Below are 16,438 nucleotides of genomic sequence, written 5' to 3'. Positions count from 1 at the left end.
CTGCCCAGCTTCTCTGCGCCGTTCTTAGGAGGAAACACTGCCTTCCCCACCCTCTAACCCAGTACAGCAGGTTTTAATCCAGACAACACACAGCTGATGGATTTGACATAAATCCCCATGCTCTACCAAAAGGTAGAGCAGTTTACGGGAGGAATTCTAGAGGTTAGCATCTATGCTACTGAAGATATGGCTATTAATGGCAAGAACAATTAAAATTGGGGTTGCGCAAGAGGCCAGGATTAGAGAAGCGCCAAGATTTCTGACTGGATTTGAAAACAAGGAATATTCTGATGCGTAGATGCTGCTAACCCTGAGATGATGCTGTTTTACACAGACCAGTGCCGCACACTTTTAACAACAATTTCTCCAGTACCTTAAAGGAATTGCCCGAGGCTTCGTGAGAAAATGAGCTTGAAAGATTAAACCTTCCAATGCTATGAACAGGAACTGACCAAACGTAACAATGTTTCCACATCCTGGAAAATCCCTGAAGAAAGAAAATTAATTATTCTTAATTATGAGTTTAATGCAGTTGATGATTTAACAGCTAATTCCACAAATTTAACTCTATTTTAAAATGCTTTTCCTGCAAGAAAAATCACACAAATCAAACTGACAGAAACAAATTATAAAACAAGGATTAAAGCCTAACTGAATGACCAAACAAAAATTCTTGGCCTGGGCAAATAAAGCTTCTGGCTTGAGGCTGACCATGATATATAACAAGATGGTCAACATACCATAGATCACAGCGTATAAGTTCACCGGCATATAGGGCAACCTCATCATCAGCAATAAAATTCATGTTTAGGACTATCTGCGCCGTGTAAGTTGACCGCCCTTTTCTGCTAAGAAATGCTATACTCACATTAGGAAGTGGCCTCAATTTTTCACCTCAGAAATGCATGTTTTACTCACCTTATAAGTTGGTGCATGGGATCCAACTGGCAACATGGGCTATGTTGCCAAGAAGATGCGTAGGAGCTTAAGAACACCCACACAGAGCAGACCACGCCTGGCAAATGATGAACAGAAATGGGTCCTCTGGCAAAAAGGACGAAGTGCAAAGCTAAAAGTCGAAACATTTGCTAGCTCCTGAAATAACTGTGCTGCAGCAAGGGAATTCAGTGTTAATCAAAAACAGGTGCGAGATTGGGAGAAGGAATCCTACCTGAAAATGCCCAAGACCAAATGCACCATGAGAAAAGGGACCACTGGCCTGATCTTGAGAAGCATGTATCAGAATACGTCCTCAAAAATCATCAAAATGGTTACATCGTCACCGGAAATGCACTCCGTATATATGTACTTAGCTGGGCCAAATCAGACCCTGAGTCCAGCAAAAATTCCAGAGTAACAGGTAGTTGGTGTTTTCTCTTTTTGGAATTAAAATGTCTAGTGTTGCGACAGAAGGCAAGTTCGTTCAGAGGAAAGGCTTCAATGCCAAAATTACTAGCTTCCAACGATTCATCAGACAATGGCAAAAACACAAGTGCCTTTATGTCACATCAGCAACATGGATGAAATGCCCATGAATTTTGATGTGCTCAGCAACCGACCTGTGGAGTGGAAAGGTTCAAAAACAGTTCTAGTGAAAACCACAGGACATGAGAAGACAAAGTTCATGGTGGTACTAGCCTGCATGGCCGACTGAATGTAATTAAAGCCTCTGATAATTTTCTAATGCAAAACCATGCTGGAAATCAAGTTGGCTGCAAGGGTTTTTGTGCATGTATATGACAACAGTTGAATGGATGAGGATTGAGTGAAGCTGTGGATGGAATACGCATCCTGTTAGCCTATGCAAAGAACGCAGTTTATTAATGTGGGACATGTTCAGATCCCATATAACCGATGAGAACAAGAAGTGCCTGTGAAGAAATAACACCGTCCAAATTGCAGTTTTACCAGGGGGTCTAACATCTGTAGTTCAACCTTTGGATGTGTGCCTCAACAAGCCATTCAAGGACCATGTTCACGCTGAACGGAATACATGGATGAATGACAGAGTAAAATACTTTCTCAAAGAGTGGAAACATGCAGCAGCCTCGTTTGATGTTTCATGTAGTTTCTTCATCAAATCAAGGGATGCTATTAATTCAGAAACTGCCATGAGATCGTTCAAAAAATACAGAATATCCAATTCAATGGATGGAGAAAAAGATGATTTGTTGTGGAGTGATAGTTGTGAAACCAAAAGCGCCAAATCTGATCCAGTGTGGGATCTTTACGATGATGCTATAGCCCAAGTGACTTAGACTGAATTTGATGAACTCTTTGCATCAGTTGTGCAAGACAATGAATTTTGTGGTTTTTAAAACATTTTCATTGTGGTTAAAGGTATCCTTTTCGAATTAATTCATTCTATAAAACGTCACATTGATTTAATCTGAATTATCAGTGATATTTCAAAATGGCAATCACCTACACCAACACCAGTGTTTCACATTTTATACTCAGCGTATAAGTCAACCCCTGTTTTCAGAAGAATTTTTCGAGGCTTCAAAGGTTGACTTATACATTGCAATCTATGGCAGATGGAATTAATCTCTTGTGGTCTCAGCCTCATACTCAGGGGGGAGCTAGGAACTACTTATAGATCTATCATGACCCAGACAAGACCCATGACTTATGAACTCTCAGTTAAGTCCAGGTCTAGTCATTCTTACCTTCCAACACTAAATCATAGAAATGACAGCACAGAAGGAGGCTATTCATCTATTATGCCTTTGCTGGTTCCAGCTTTCCAACCAGAGTCATCCACTCCAGTTCTATTTCCATGGTGTTGACTTATGATCCTTTATATTCTTGCTTCCCAATTCCCTGCTTCAAAGCTACTTGTGCTAAAGTGATCTGCGTTCTAATAATAGTGAGATATCATTTCTTTTAATTTCCCCTGCTATTATTTTAGGGATAATCATTTGCCTAAGGCCCTGTGGAAACCCTACATCCCATTTGCCTTTTAATGGCCTCATCTTCCAACACTCCTACTTTTCTAGATCTTTGTTTTTTATATCTGTAGATCATTTTCCTCTGCACTCTGCAACTACCACATACAGCCCATTCATTTCTACTAAATTGTACTATTTCACACTGAACTGTGCTTGTTACCCAATCGCCTATTTTGCTAACCAGGTTATGCCTGACTGCAAGTGACGGCAACCTTTCTCACAATTTGCCAAGCTTCCCAATTGGATTGTATTAACAATCTTTGACATTGTCCCCTCTTCTGCCTATGACCAAATCATACATTATATGAAAAACAAAGTCTCAGCAAGAATCTCTGCGATTCACCTACACCCACATCTGTGCAATGGGGAAAAAAAATTCTTTCTTTAACACTACCCTATGATGGATGTTCATGAGCTATTCCTCTGTGTCACTGCACTCCCTTTTATATGAACAAAAAATGTTGGAAATACTCAACATGTCAAGCAGCATCTGTGGAGAGAGAAACTAACTTAACCCTTTAGGTCCATGACTTTTCGTCAGAGCTGGCAAAACTTAAAGACATTTAACAGGTTTTAAGCAAGTGCAGGGGCAGGGAAAAGGAGGGGAGGTGGGCAAAGAAAGAACATTAAAGAAGGTCTTAACAGGATGGAAGGCAGAGGTGATTAAATAATAAATGGGACGATGGTGCAAGGCAAAAGGGAACGGTAATGGGACAAGCAAAGAAACAAAAGATGGGTCTAGAAGAGGTATAAATAACAACAAAATCATTACCAGCACCTGCCATCTAAAAAAATGGGTGCATTGATTATGTTCTGAAATTGTTGAATTCATTGTTGAGTTCAAAGGCTGTAAAGGGCTGAATCAAAAAGAATGTGGTGCCGTTCTCGGCGAATTCAGTGAGTTTCAGTCAAACAGTGTCAGAGGTTGAGGACTGAGAAGTCAGGGTGGGAATGGGATGGAAACTTACATTCTATTTAACACTCTGTGCCTCAGTTTGCACAATATGTCTCCCATGTGGCACCTCCCCAAGTGCCTTCTGAAAATGTTTACACACAACATCCACTGCATTCTCTTTATCTATACACTCTGGAATTCCCTTCAAGTATTCCATTAAATTAACCTAGCATGACAAGCCCATGCCTTTCTAAAACAAAAACAGAATTACCTGGAAAAACTCAGCAGGTCTGGCAGCATCGGCGGAGAAGAAAAGAGTTGATGTTTCAAGTCCTCATGACCCTTCAACAGAACCAGGTGAATCCAAGGAAGGGGTGAAATATAAGCTGGTTTTAGGTGGGGTGGGTGGAAAGTGGAGGGGGGTGATGTGGTTGTAGGGACAAGCAAGCAGTGATAGAAGCAGATCATCAAAAGCTGTCACAGACAACAGAACAAAAGAACACACAGGTGTTGAAGCTGGTGATATTATCTAAACGAATGTGCTAATTAAGAATGGATGGTAAGGCACTCAAGGTATAGCTCTAGTGGGGGTGGGGGGAGCATAAAAGATTAAAAAATATTTAAAAATAATGGAAATAGGTGGGAAAAGAAAAATCTATATAATTTATTGGAAAAAACAAAAGGAAGGGGGAAGAAACAGAAAGGGGGTGGGGATGGAGGAGGGAGTTCAAGACCTAAAGTTGTTGAATTCAATATTCAGTCCGGAAGGCTGTAAAGTCCCTAGTCGGAAGATGAGGTGCTGTTCCTCCAGTTTGCATTGGGCTTCACTGGAACAATGCAGCAAGCCAAGGACAGACATGTGGGCAAGAGAGCAGGGTGGAGTGTTAAAATGGCAAGCGACAGGGAGTTTGGATCTTTCTTGCGGACAGACCGCAGATGTTCTGCAAAGCAGTCGCCCAGTTTACGTTTGGTCTCTCCAATGTAGAGGAGACCGCATTGGGAGCAACGAATACAATAGACTAAGTTGGGGGAAATGCAAGTGAAATGCTGCTTCACTTGAAAGGAGTGTTTGGGCCCTTGGACGGTGAGCAGAAAGGAAGTGAAGGGGCAGGTGTTACACCTTTTGCGTGGGCATGGGGAGGTGCCATAGGTGGGGGTTGAGGAGTAGGGGTTGATGGAGGAGTGGACCAGGGTGTCCTGGAGGGAATGATCCCTAAGGAATGCCGACAGGGGGGGTGAAGGGAAGATGTGTTTGGTGGTGGCATCATGCTGGAGTTGGCGGAAATGGCGGAGGATGATCATTTGAATGCGGAAGCTGGTGGGGTGATAAGTGAGGACAAGGGGGACCCTATCATGTTTCTGGGAGGGAGGAGAAGACGTGAGGGCGGATGTGCGGGAGATGGGCTGGACACGGTTGAGGGCCCTGTCAACGACCGTGGGTGGAAAACCTTGGCTAAGGAAGAACGAGGACATATCAGAGGAACTGTTTTTGAAGCATCATTGGAACAGATGCGACGGAGGCGAAGGAACTGAGAGAATGGGATGGAGTCCTTACAGGAAGCGGGGTGTGAGGAGCTATAATCGAGGTAGCTGTGGGAGTCGGTCGGCTTGTAATGGATATTGGTGGACAGTCTATCACCAGAGATTGAGACAGAGAGGTCAAGGAAGGGAAGGGAAGTGTCAGAGATGGATCATGTGAAAATGATGGAGGGGTGGAGATTGGAAGCAAAATTAATAAATTTTTCCAAGTCCTGACAAGCAGCACCGAAGCAATCATCGATGTACCGGAGAAAGAGTTGTGGAAGGGGGCCGGAGTAGGACTGGAACAAGGAATGTTCCACGTACCCCATAAAGAGACAGGCATAGCTGGGGCCCATGCGGGTACCCATAGCCACACCTTTTATTTGTAGGAAATGAGAGGAGTTGAAGGAGAAATTGTTCAGCGTGAGAACAAGTTCAGCCAGACGGAGGAGAGTAGTGGTGGATGGGGATTGTTCGGGCCTCTGTTCGAGGAAGAAGCTAAAGGCCCTCAGACCATCCTGGTGGGGGATGGAGGTGTAGAGGGATTGGACGTCCATGGCGAAGAGGAAGCAGTTGGGGCCAGGGAACTGGAAATTGTTGATGTGACGTAAGGTGTCAGAGGAATCACGGATGTAGGCGGGGAGGGACTGGACAAGGGGAGAGAGAAGGGAGTCAAGATAATGAGAAATGAGTTCTGTGGGGCAGGAGCAAGCTGACATGATCGGTCTACCGGGACAGTTCTGTTTGTAGATTTTGGGTAGGAGGTAGAAGTAGGCCGTCCGAGCTTGGGCAACTATTGGAAGGTTGGAAGCTGTGGGAGGAAGATCCCCAGAGGAGATGAGGTCAGTGACAGTCCTGGAAACAATGGCTTGATGTTCAGTGGTGGGGTCATGGTCCAGGGAGAGGTAGGAGGAAGTGTCTGCGAGTTGACGCTCAGCCTCCGCGAGGTAGAGGTCAGTGCGCCAGACAACAAAAGCACCATGCCTTTCTAAATGTTCACTAATTACATCTAATTAATGGGGTTTAAAGGGTTGATTTTAAGTAAGTGTTCCCCTGGTAGTTAAAGCGTCTTGTCGAGAGGACACCTTCCTAAAGTTAGAAATTTGTCTACCATGTAGACAAGCCTTCAGATTCCCACCTTATCCCTTTCTCCTTTTCTTATACATTATTTGAGTATTGCTGAAAAATAGACACGCTGTTGCAGCAATACTCAAGTTCTGTACAAACAAACAACAATATTTACAGTATTATTACCACAAAAACAGATTGCAATATTAAAAGCAGCTTGATTGTTGGAACAGCAAAAGCTGCAAAAACAGGGTGACCAACCATCCCTCATTTTACAGGATTGGCCTGTAATTGAGCCCACTGTCACGTACGTGTCCCAAGATGCATGCATCAGGGATGCTGTTTTTCCTGTAAATTGGACCTTTTAATCTCACGCACGTGCAGTATGCACTCTGTTCCCATTTTTGCGCCCTCTCACAGCCCTGCCCCACACCCAAGCCTTGCTCTAATGGAACCCCAAGCCGGTGTCCCTTAATTTTACCTGCAAGAGTTGGTCACCCTGTGCATAAATTCCCAAGCGCGGTGTTCACTCAACAAGTGGAATTTACATTTGTGAAATATTGAGCTGCAAGTCTCATCCAGCAAATTATATCTCAGGGGTTTGAGTGGTTATCCAGAGCTTATGCAAATAAAAGAGACAGCTTTGTAAACAATGGACACTGACTTGAAGTAGCTGCTAATTTGCACCTGTGAAGTCACATTCCATTTCATGGAGATGCAAAGTCTAGAGACCCCAACAGAGACAATGGCACCCCTGAATGTGTGAACAGCTCCTTCCTATCTCACCATTATGGAGGATGGATCATTCAGGAGCTAATGGCTGGGACATTAAAATATAATTACCTCAACTAAAAGAGACATTGGCTAAACATCAGCCCAGACATGCGTAGCCAGTTTTGAATCCTGTTTTGCCGAGTTAAAAGTGTGTCTACATTCCTCCACCATCATGGAAACAACAGTGTTTCCAGGAGAAAAGGGATATACTAGCCACGACTTTAAACCAGCAGCCTCAAATGAAGAACTAACACCTCCGGATACAATCAGTGGATCTTTATTAACTTTCATTTTTTAAATCTGCATTTTAACTTGGCCAAGTTTAATACCCTAATGCTCTGTAAAGTTGTACTTCTTTCTGGATGCTTGGGGTTTGAGCATGTGTTTGTGGGAAGCATGATGGATTTGTATGTTTTTAACATGCTTTATATTTTTACCTCGGTCGGTTTTAGTACAATAAAACTAACCCCTTGTGTGTTTAACTCAAGAATACCTGTCTGGCGTAATTCTTACAAACTGCACACAATCAAGTACATACCGAATTGGCAATACAGCATCCTTTTAAAATTTAAAACCTCTGCTACAACCAAACAAGGAGTGGTAAAAGAGAGGCGTCATTACACCTGTTCTCACCTGGTCGTAACAGGTTATACAGAGATAATATTGTTCAGCAGTTACCAATGGGTTTAATGTCCTGATACAAAAGCTTTCACACACTCGCAGCCACAATATCAAATATAATTTAGATATCCGGAGGATGTGAAAGGATTTATATAAATGCAACTTCTTTCATTTTTTGCAAATTACTGCATTTAAACTAAAGCTACTCTACTTTCTGAATGTTGAATGTACTCAAGTGGCACTAGCAACTGTATTTAATTAACCAATGAATCACAAATAACCATGTCATAAATTACATAAGGTATCACTTTTTTTAAGATAAGACATACAGGGACATAGACTTGAAGGCCACACAGCCCACTTCCTAGAGGATCACTTACTATGATATTATTAATTAATTCTTTCACATTACACATTAAAGTGCTCAGCTTTGGGAACCAGTCTAAATATAATTAACATTGAGATCTAAAAAACAGAAAATTTTGGAAATAGTCAGTAAGCCTGGCAGCAGCTAAGGACAGAGAAGGGAACTGAGAGATGGACCATGTGAAGGCAAGAGAAAAGTGGAAATTGGAAGCAAAGTCAATGAAATTTTTTATTTCAGGACGACAGCAGGAATTGGCACCACAACAATCATCAATGTAGCAGAAAAAGAGGGGAGGGAAGGGGGGCGTGAGTAGACTGGAACAGAGAAGGTTCTACATATATCATAAAAAGGCAGGCACAGATATGATCCATGGGGATTTACATAGCAATACCTTTTAGTTGCAGGGAGTGGATGGAATTAAAGGAAAAGTTGGTCAAAGTGAGAACAAGTTCAGACAGGTGGAGGAGACTGGTGGTGGAAGGGAGCGGATTGGCTTCTGTTCAAGAAAGAAGCAGAGAGCTCTCAGGCCTCAGTGGTGGGGGATGGAGGTGCAGAAGGATTGACATCCATGGTGAAAAGGAGAGGATTAGGGTCAGAGAAACATGCTACCAATTTCCAACCTTCTCTTGCATTCATATAGTCTATCTCCGAGTCTTCCTTTCGCTTCCTCCATCACCCTTGTCTCCATTTCTGGGGGGTAGGCTATCAACCAATAATCACTCTGGCTCACTGATTTCTACAGCTACTTTGACTACACTTCTTCAAATCTTGCTTTCGTTATGACTCGATTGCATTCTCTCAGTTTGTTTCCATCGCATTTGTTCAGACAATGCAACTTTCTAGCATTTCCGACATGCCTTCCTTTTTCCTCAGCCAAGGACTCCCCCACTGTGGTTGACAGGACCCTCACTGAGTCCATTCTGTTTCATGCATCTCTGCTCTCACCCCTTCCCTTTCCACAACCACAATAAGCTTCCATTCACACTCATCTTCCACTCCACCAGCTTCCTCATTCAACAGATCATCCTCCACCATTTCTGCCACCTCCAGAGTGATGCCTTCACCAAACACATCTCCCCACCTCCCTTATCAGTATTCTTAAGAGGCCATTGCTTCAACAATACCATGGCCCACTCCCAACATCATCTCCTTTCCCACAGCACCTTTTCATGCAAGCGCAGGAGATGCACACCAGCCCATTTACCTCTTCCTTTTCACCATCGAAGGCTCATAAAAAGATACGAAATAAGAGGAGATCATATGGCCCCTCAAGCCTGCTGTCAGTCATTTAGTTCATGGCTGAATTTATTGTGGTGTTAATTCCGCTTTCCTGCCTCCCCGCCATAACCCTCGACTCCGTTGTAGATCAAAAATCTGTATAACTCAGCCTTAAATATTTTCAATGACCCAGCCTCCACTGCTCTCGGGGTAGAGAATTCGAAAGATCAACGATCCTCAGAAGAAATTATTTCTTATCTCCATCTTAAAAGGGTGACTCATTATTTTGAATCTGTGCCCTTAGTTCTGGATTCCTCCATAAGAAGAAATATGCTCTCAACATCCACCCTGTCAGCTCCTGTCAGAATCTTACCATGTTTCAATAAAATCACCTCTCATTCTTCTAAACTCCAATGAGTATAGGCCCAACCTGCTCAACCTTTTCTCACAGGGCAAACCCTCCATCTCAGGAATCAACTTTGTGAAACTTCTTTGAACTTTCTTCATGCAAATATAGCTCTCCTTAAGTAAGGAGACCAAAACTGTACATAATACTCTAGGCACTGTCTCAGCAATGCCCTGTACAGCTGTAGCAAGATTTTCCTACTTAGTTATATTCCATCCCCTTTGCAATAAAAGGTAACATTCCATTTGCCTTCCTAATTACTTGCTGCACCCCCTAGCTACAATTTGCCAACCTGAAAATGACCAATTACACCAACTTGGGTCTTGTTAGTTGGCCATTCCTCTATCCATCTTAATATATTTCCCCCAACACCATGAGCTTTTATCTTGTGTGGTAACTTCTTATGCAGCGCCTTACTGAATGCCTTTTGGAAATCCAAAAACACTACATCAACTGGTTTCCTGTTTATCTAGCCTGCTTGTTACATACCCAAAGAACTCAAATAACTTTATCAAACACAATTTCCCTTCCATTAAACTGGGTTGACTCTGGACGATAGCGTTACGATTCTCTAATTATCCTGCTAATGAGGTAGTTAACTCAGTTGGCCAGATGGTTCAGAATAATGCCAACAGAGCAGGGTCGATTCCTGTTCCAGTTGAGGCAGACTTGGGACCTGCTTCCTTGTCCTGCCCCAGAATGGGAGGCAATGGCAAACCACTACTGACAAAAACAGTCAAGAAATTGACTCAGATGGACGCATCAGCAGACAGTAAGCCAAAGATCATGACATGTCCTGCTGCTACTTCCTTAATAATGGATTCCAGCAATTTCCCAATGACAGATGTCATGAAAACGTGCCTTATGCCAAGTAATCATTTTTACTCCAATGGCCAGAAAACTGAACTGAACTTTTAAAAACAGAGACTTTTGTAAACAAAGGCTAAATATGACTTATGCTTGAAACAAAGATGACCACCTTATTTGCATCACTGAACCTTCCACGTTAAAACTCACTGAGATAGAGACACTACGTCTCTATCAAGAACTATGGCCTCAGGAGAACATGATCAAGCCACATATCCTGTCCCCTAGGCAAAACATCAAGGCAATCACCTTTGTAATTGCTTTTATTTATGTTTAAGGCAGTAGTTGCAGACCTAAGTTTCTCACCCTCAAATGGAATGCTATCATCACTCGTTTCAAGGATCCTTTACTATGAGGCCATTAAATAACCCTGAGTCATTCCACATTACCAGGTCTAAAATAGCCTTTTCTCTAGTTGGTTGCTGGCATATTGTTCTAAGAAACTGCCCCCAATACACTCTGTGAACTCATTCCAAGGCTACCTTTGCCAATTTGATTTGGCAAACTCCTTCTGGGTGAAACAGCGATTTACTATTACTTTGGTCTGGTTAGTGTACTGTATTTGCTGATCTCGACATGGTTTCCTTTACATTGGGCATATCAAATGCAGATTAGGTGACCATTTTACAGGACATCTGAATTCAGTTCACAGACAGGACCCTGAGCTTCCTGTTGTCTACCATTTTAATTCTCCACCTTACTCCCATTCTGATCTTACTGTCCTTGACCTGCTGCAGTGTTCCAATAAAGCTCAACACAAGGTCGAGGAACAGCACCTCATCCTTTGACAGATCACTTTACAGCCTTCTGGAGTCAACAATTTTAGATCATAATCTCTGGCTCCATTTTGTTCTTTTTTGCCCTTTTGTTTCTGTTATTTCCTTTTTGCTTTCAGACAGCAGCTACTCAGAATTCTGTCATTCACACCTCCTCTCAGCACATCTTTCTTTAGTTGTCCCATTACGGCTCCCTTTGGCTGCACGCCATGAAACTTTTTGCTATTTAATCACTCCTGCCTGCCACTCTATAACGGACCTTCCCTTTTGTTCTTATTCCCAACCTCATCCTCTTCACTTTTTTAATGCCTGCTACATTTCCAACTTTTCCCAGTGCTGATTAAATGCCACAGACCTGAAAAATTAACTCTGTTTCACTCTCCACAGATGCTGCCAAACCTGCTAAGTATGTCAGCGTTTTCTATTTGATTTCAGAGTTCCAGCATTTGCAGTATTTTGTTTCAGCAATGGTCATATCCCTGGTGCTCATCTGCCTTAAATAAAGGCAATGGTCAGATTCCTGGTGCTCACCTGTCATTAAATAAAGACAATGATCAGATCCCTAGTTCTCACTTAGATTTAAATAAAGACAATGGTCAGATCCCTGGTGCTCACCTGTCATTAAATAAAGGCAATGGTCAGATCCCTGGTTCTCACTTAGATTTAAATAAAGACAATGGTCAGATCCCTGGTGCTCACCTGTCATTAAATAAAGACAATGGTCAGATCCCTAGTTCTCACTTAGATTTAAATAAAGGCAATGGTCAGATTCCTGGTGCTCACCTGTCATTAAATGAAGGCAATGGTCAGATCCCTGGTGCTCACCAGTCATTAAATAAAGGCAATGATTAGATCCCTGGTTCTCACTTAGATTTAAATAAAGACAATGATCAGATCCCGGGTGCTCACCTGTTATTAAATAAAGGCAATGGTCAGATTCCGGGTGCTCACCTGTCATTAAATAAAGACAATGGTCAGATCCCTGGTGCTCACCTGTCATTAAATAAAGGCAATGATCAGATCCCTGGTTCTCACTTAGATTTAAATAAAGGCAATGGTCAGATCCCTGGTTCTCACTTAGATTTAAATAAAGACAATGGTCAGATCCCTGGTGCTCACCTGTCATTAAATAAAGGCAATGGTCAGATCCCTGGTGCTCACCTGTCATTAAATAAAGGCAATGGTCAGATCCCTGGTGCTCACCTGTCATTAAATAAAGGCAATGGCCAGATCCCTGGTGCTCACCTGTCATTAAATAAAGGCAATGGCCAGATCCCTGGTGCTCACTTGTCATTAAATAAAGGCAATGGTCAGATCCCTGATGTTCACTTGTCATTAAATAAGGGCAATGGTCAGATCCCTGATGCTCACCTGTCATTAAATAAGGGCAATGGTCAGATCCCTGATGTTCACCTGTCATTAAATAAGGGCAATGGTCAGATCCCTGATGCTCACCTGTCATTAAATAAAGGCAATGATTAGATCCCTGGTCTCACTCACCTGGCCAACAGTTCCAGAAACACAACGTTGCTGGTGCAGCCCAGGAACACTAGGCCGATGGCGAAACCCGGGTGCATCTTGCCACTCCTAAAGGGATGGGTGAGCGAGCGGGAATGGGGGAAGATACCCCTGTTCGGCCGCGACTGAACCCCACTCACTCGCAGCCCCTTCCGCTCCACTCACTGCATCGCCGCCATCCCCTTCCCGTTTCCGAGCGGAACGAGCACCACTGCGCATGCTTCGTGCGCAAGGCTCACCGGGAATTATAGTCCTTTGATGCCGGGACAGGAACCACGTGGCACAACGTGCGCCCGGCATGCCGGGAGGTGTAGTACGCGCATGGCGGGTGGGTGCTGTCAGGCCGCCTGGTCTGTGTGCGATGAAAAACTACAATTCCCAGTAGGGTATTGCAAGCCGACTGGTCAACTGTCGTGGCAACAGCAAGTCAATTAAATGTGAAGTCAGCGAAAAGGTGAACAGGCTTAAAAATACTATCAATTAGAAATAATAAAAACAGAAAAGGCTAGAAAAACTCAGCAGGTCTGACAGCTTCTGTGGAGAGAGAAACAGAGTTAACGTCTCGAGTCCGTAAGACCCTTCATCAGAGCTGAAGAGAAGTAGAAATGTGATGAAATTTATACTGTTGATGTGATGTGGCATGTGACGGAATTTATACTGTTTATATTACCAGAAGGAAGAGTTGAGGCAAATAGTATAGATGAATTCATGGGGAAGCTAGATAAACACACGAGGGAGAAAGAACAGAAGAAGGTGGATGATGAGAGGAAACTATAGCAAGAAATATAAAAGCAGATATTAAGAGCGAAGGTATACAGAAAGGAGGAGAGTAGCTCAAGTAAATGTTGGTCCCTTAAAGGATGAGAATGGGGAATTCATAATGGAAAGCAAGGAAATGGCAGAGACTTTGTATGAATATTTATCTGTCTTCACAGTACAAGACTTTAAAATCATTCCATTAATGGGAGAAAATCAGGAGGCAGAAGAGAGGGAGGAATTTAATCTTATCACAAGGGAAAAGTACTCGGCAAACTAATCAGACTAAAGGCTGACAGGTTCCTGGACGTGATGGCCTGCGTTCCAGGGTCACTGAGGTTCTCAGCACCTCCTGCCCCCTTCTCAGACCCCTCAGTCAGACACTGGGCACCTGAAAACAGGAACTCCCCCACTCAGCCCCAACAGGAGTCCCTAAACAAACTGGTCAGGGTTTGCTTTTCAGGCTCCCCCCATTGCGAGCCCCCCCGCCGTGGGATGAAACCCTTAAATAGACATTCTTTGCCTACTTAAGGGCCTCAATTTGTGGCAAGGCAGGAAGACCTTCCATGAGCCTTCCCACCCCAGACTTAATCGGGGCAGAGGCTTTTTATCCTAACTTTCTTTCTCTCGATGACGTGATAATGTCACTGATAATCCAGAGCTCCAAGGTAATGCTCTTAGGATTGGGGTTCGAATCTCACTATGCCAGATGATGGAATTTGAATTCAATAAAAAAAACCTGTAATTAAAAGTCTAATGATGATCATGAAATTATTGTCAATTGGTTGTAAAAACACATCTGGTTTGCTAATGTCCTTTAGGGAGGGAAATCTGCCGTCCTTACCTGGTCTAGCCTACATGTGACTCCACTCACCTGGCAATGTGGTTGGCTCTTAAATACCCTCAAAAATGGCCTAGCAAGCCATTCAGTTGTATCAAACAGCTACAATGTTTCAAAAAAGGAACGAAAGAAATGAAGAAAGGACCACCAGGCATCGACCTAGGCACCAGAAATGACAATGGCAAACTCAGCCCTGTCAACCCTGCAAAGTCCTCCTTACTAAACACTTGGGGGCTAGTGTCAAAATTTGGAGAGCTGAATCACAGACTAGTCAAGCAACAGCCTGACATAGTCATAGCCACAGAATCTTCCTTACAGATAATTTCCCAGACACCACCATTACCATCCCTGGGTGTGTCCTGTCCCACCGGCAGAACAGACCCAGTAGGCATGGCGGCACAGTGGTATACAGTCGGGAGGGAGTTCCCCTGGGAGTCTTCAACTTCGACTCTGGACCCCATGAAGTCTCGTGGCATCGGGTCAAACATGGGCAAGGAAACCTCCTGCTGATTACCATGTACCATCCTCCCTCAGCTGATGAATCAGTGCTCTTCTATATTGAACACAACTTGGAGGAAGCACTGAGGGTAGCAAGGACGCAGAATATACTCTGGGTGGGGGACTTCAATGTTCATCACCAAGAGTGGCTCGTTAGCACTGCTAGCGACCGAGCTGGCTGAATCCTAAAGGACATAGCTGCCAGATAGGATCTGTTGCGGGTGTCGAGGGAACCAACGAGAGAGAAAAACAAACTTGATCTCATCCTCACTAACATGCCTGCCGCAGATGCATCTGTCCATGACAGTATCGTTAGGAGTGACCACCACACAGTTGTTGTGGAGACGAAGTTCCGTCTTCACATTGAGGATACCCTCCGTTGTGTTTTGTGGCACTACCACTGTGCTAAATGGGATAGATTTCAAACAGGTTTAGCAACTCAAGACTAGGCAGCCATGAGACGCTTTGGGCCATCAGCTGCAGCAGAATTGTACTTGAACACAATCTGTTACCTCATGGCCTGGCATACCCCCCACTCTACCATTACCAGCAAGCCAGGGGATCAGCCATGGTTCAGTGAAGAGTGCAGGATGGCATTCCAGGAGAAGCACCAGGCATACCCAAAAATGAGGTGTCAACCTGGTGAAGTTTTAACATAGGACTACTTGCGTGTCAAACAGCATAAACAGCAAGTGTTAGACAGAGCTAAGTGATTCCACACCAACGGATCAGTTATAAACTCTGCGGTCCGGCCACATCCAGTCGTGAATAGTAGTGGACAATTAAACACCTCAGTGGAGGAGAAGGATCCACAAATATTCCCATCCTCAATGATGGGGGAGCCCAGAACATCAGTGCAAAAGAAAAGGCTGAAGCATTTGCTACAGCCTTTAGCCAGAAATGCGAGTAGATGATCCATCTCAACCTCCTCTGGAGGTCCCCAGCATCACAGATGCCAGACTTCAGCCAATTCGATTCACTCAACGTGATATCAAGAAACAGCTGAAGGTACTGGATAGTGCAAGGGCTATGGCCCTGACAATACTTTGGCAATAGTACTGAAGACTTGTGCTCCAGAACTTGCTGTACCCCTAGCCAAGCTATTCCAGTACAGCTGCAACAATGGCATCTACCCTCCGATGTGGCAAATTGCCCAGGTATGTACTGTACAAAAAAGCAGGACAAATCCAACAGGGCAATTACCATCCCATCAGTCTACTCTCTATCAGTAAAGTAATGGAAGGAGTCATCAACAGTGCTTTCAAGCGGCACTTGCTTAGCAATAACCTGCTCACTGATGCTCAATTTGGGTTCCGCCAGGGCCACTGAGCTCCTGACTTCATTACAGCCTTGGTTCAAAC

The 16,438-nt window shown here is 43.7% G+C and overlaps 1 protein-coding gene across 5 annotated transcripts in view; it reads right to left on the bottom strand.

Moving 5' to 3' along the window:
• The window catches only part of slc35b4 (solute carrier family 35 member B4), a 45,762-nt gene extending 32,583 nt beyond the window's left edge, over positions 1 to 13,179 (bottom strand). For 3 of the 5 annotated variants that reach the window (XR_005944766.1, XM_041202496.1, XM_041202499.1), the window contains exons 1-2: positions 12,965 to 13,179; positions 374 to 487 (exon numbers count right to left, since the gene is read on the bottom strand). Coding sequence is in view for 4 of the 5 variants with exons in the window: in XM_041202496.1 (XP_041058430.1) it covers positions 374 to 487; positions 12,965 to 13,041 (191 nt within the window). In the remaining variant the exon portion in view is untranslated. Of the gene's footprint in view, positions 1 to 373; positions 488 to 1,171; positions 1,560 to 12,247; positions 12,352 to 12,964 lie in introns of those variants that run through there. The other 2 variants (XM_041202498.1, XM_041202497.1) reach the window with 2 other exon arrangements.
• Positions 13,180 to 16,438: the final 3,259 nt, after the last annotated feature.

Source organism: Carcharodon carcharias, chromosome 13 (genome assembly GCF_017639515.1).
Source record: "Carcharodon carcharias isolate sCarCar2 chromosome 13, sCarCar2.pri, whole genome shotgun sequence".
Classification (NCBI taxonomy): Eukaryota; Metazoa; Chordata; class Chondrichthyes; order Lamniformes; family Lamnidae; genus Carcharodon; species Carcharodon carcharias.
This window is presented reverse-complemented; position numbering and strand designations above follow the sequence as displayed.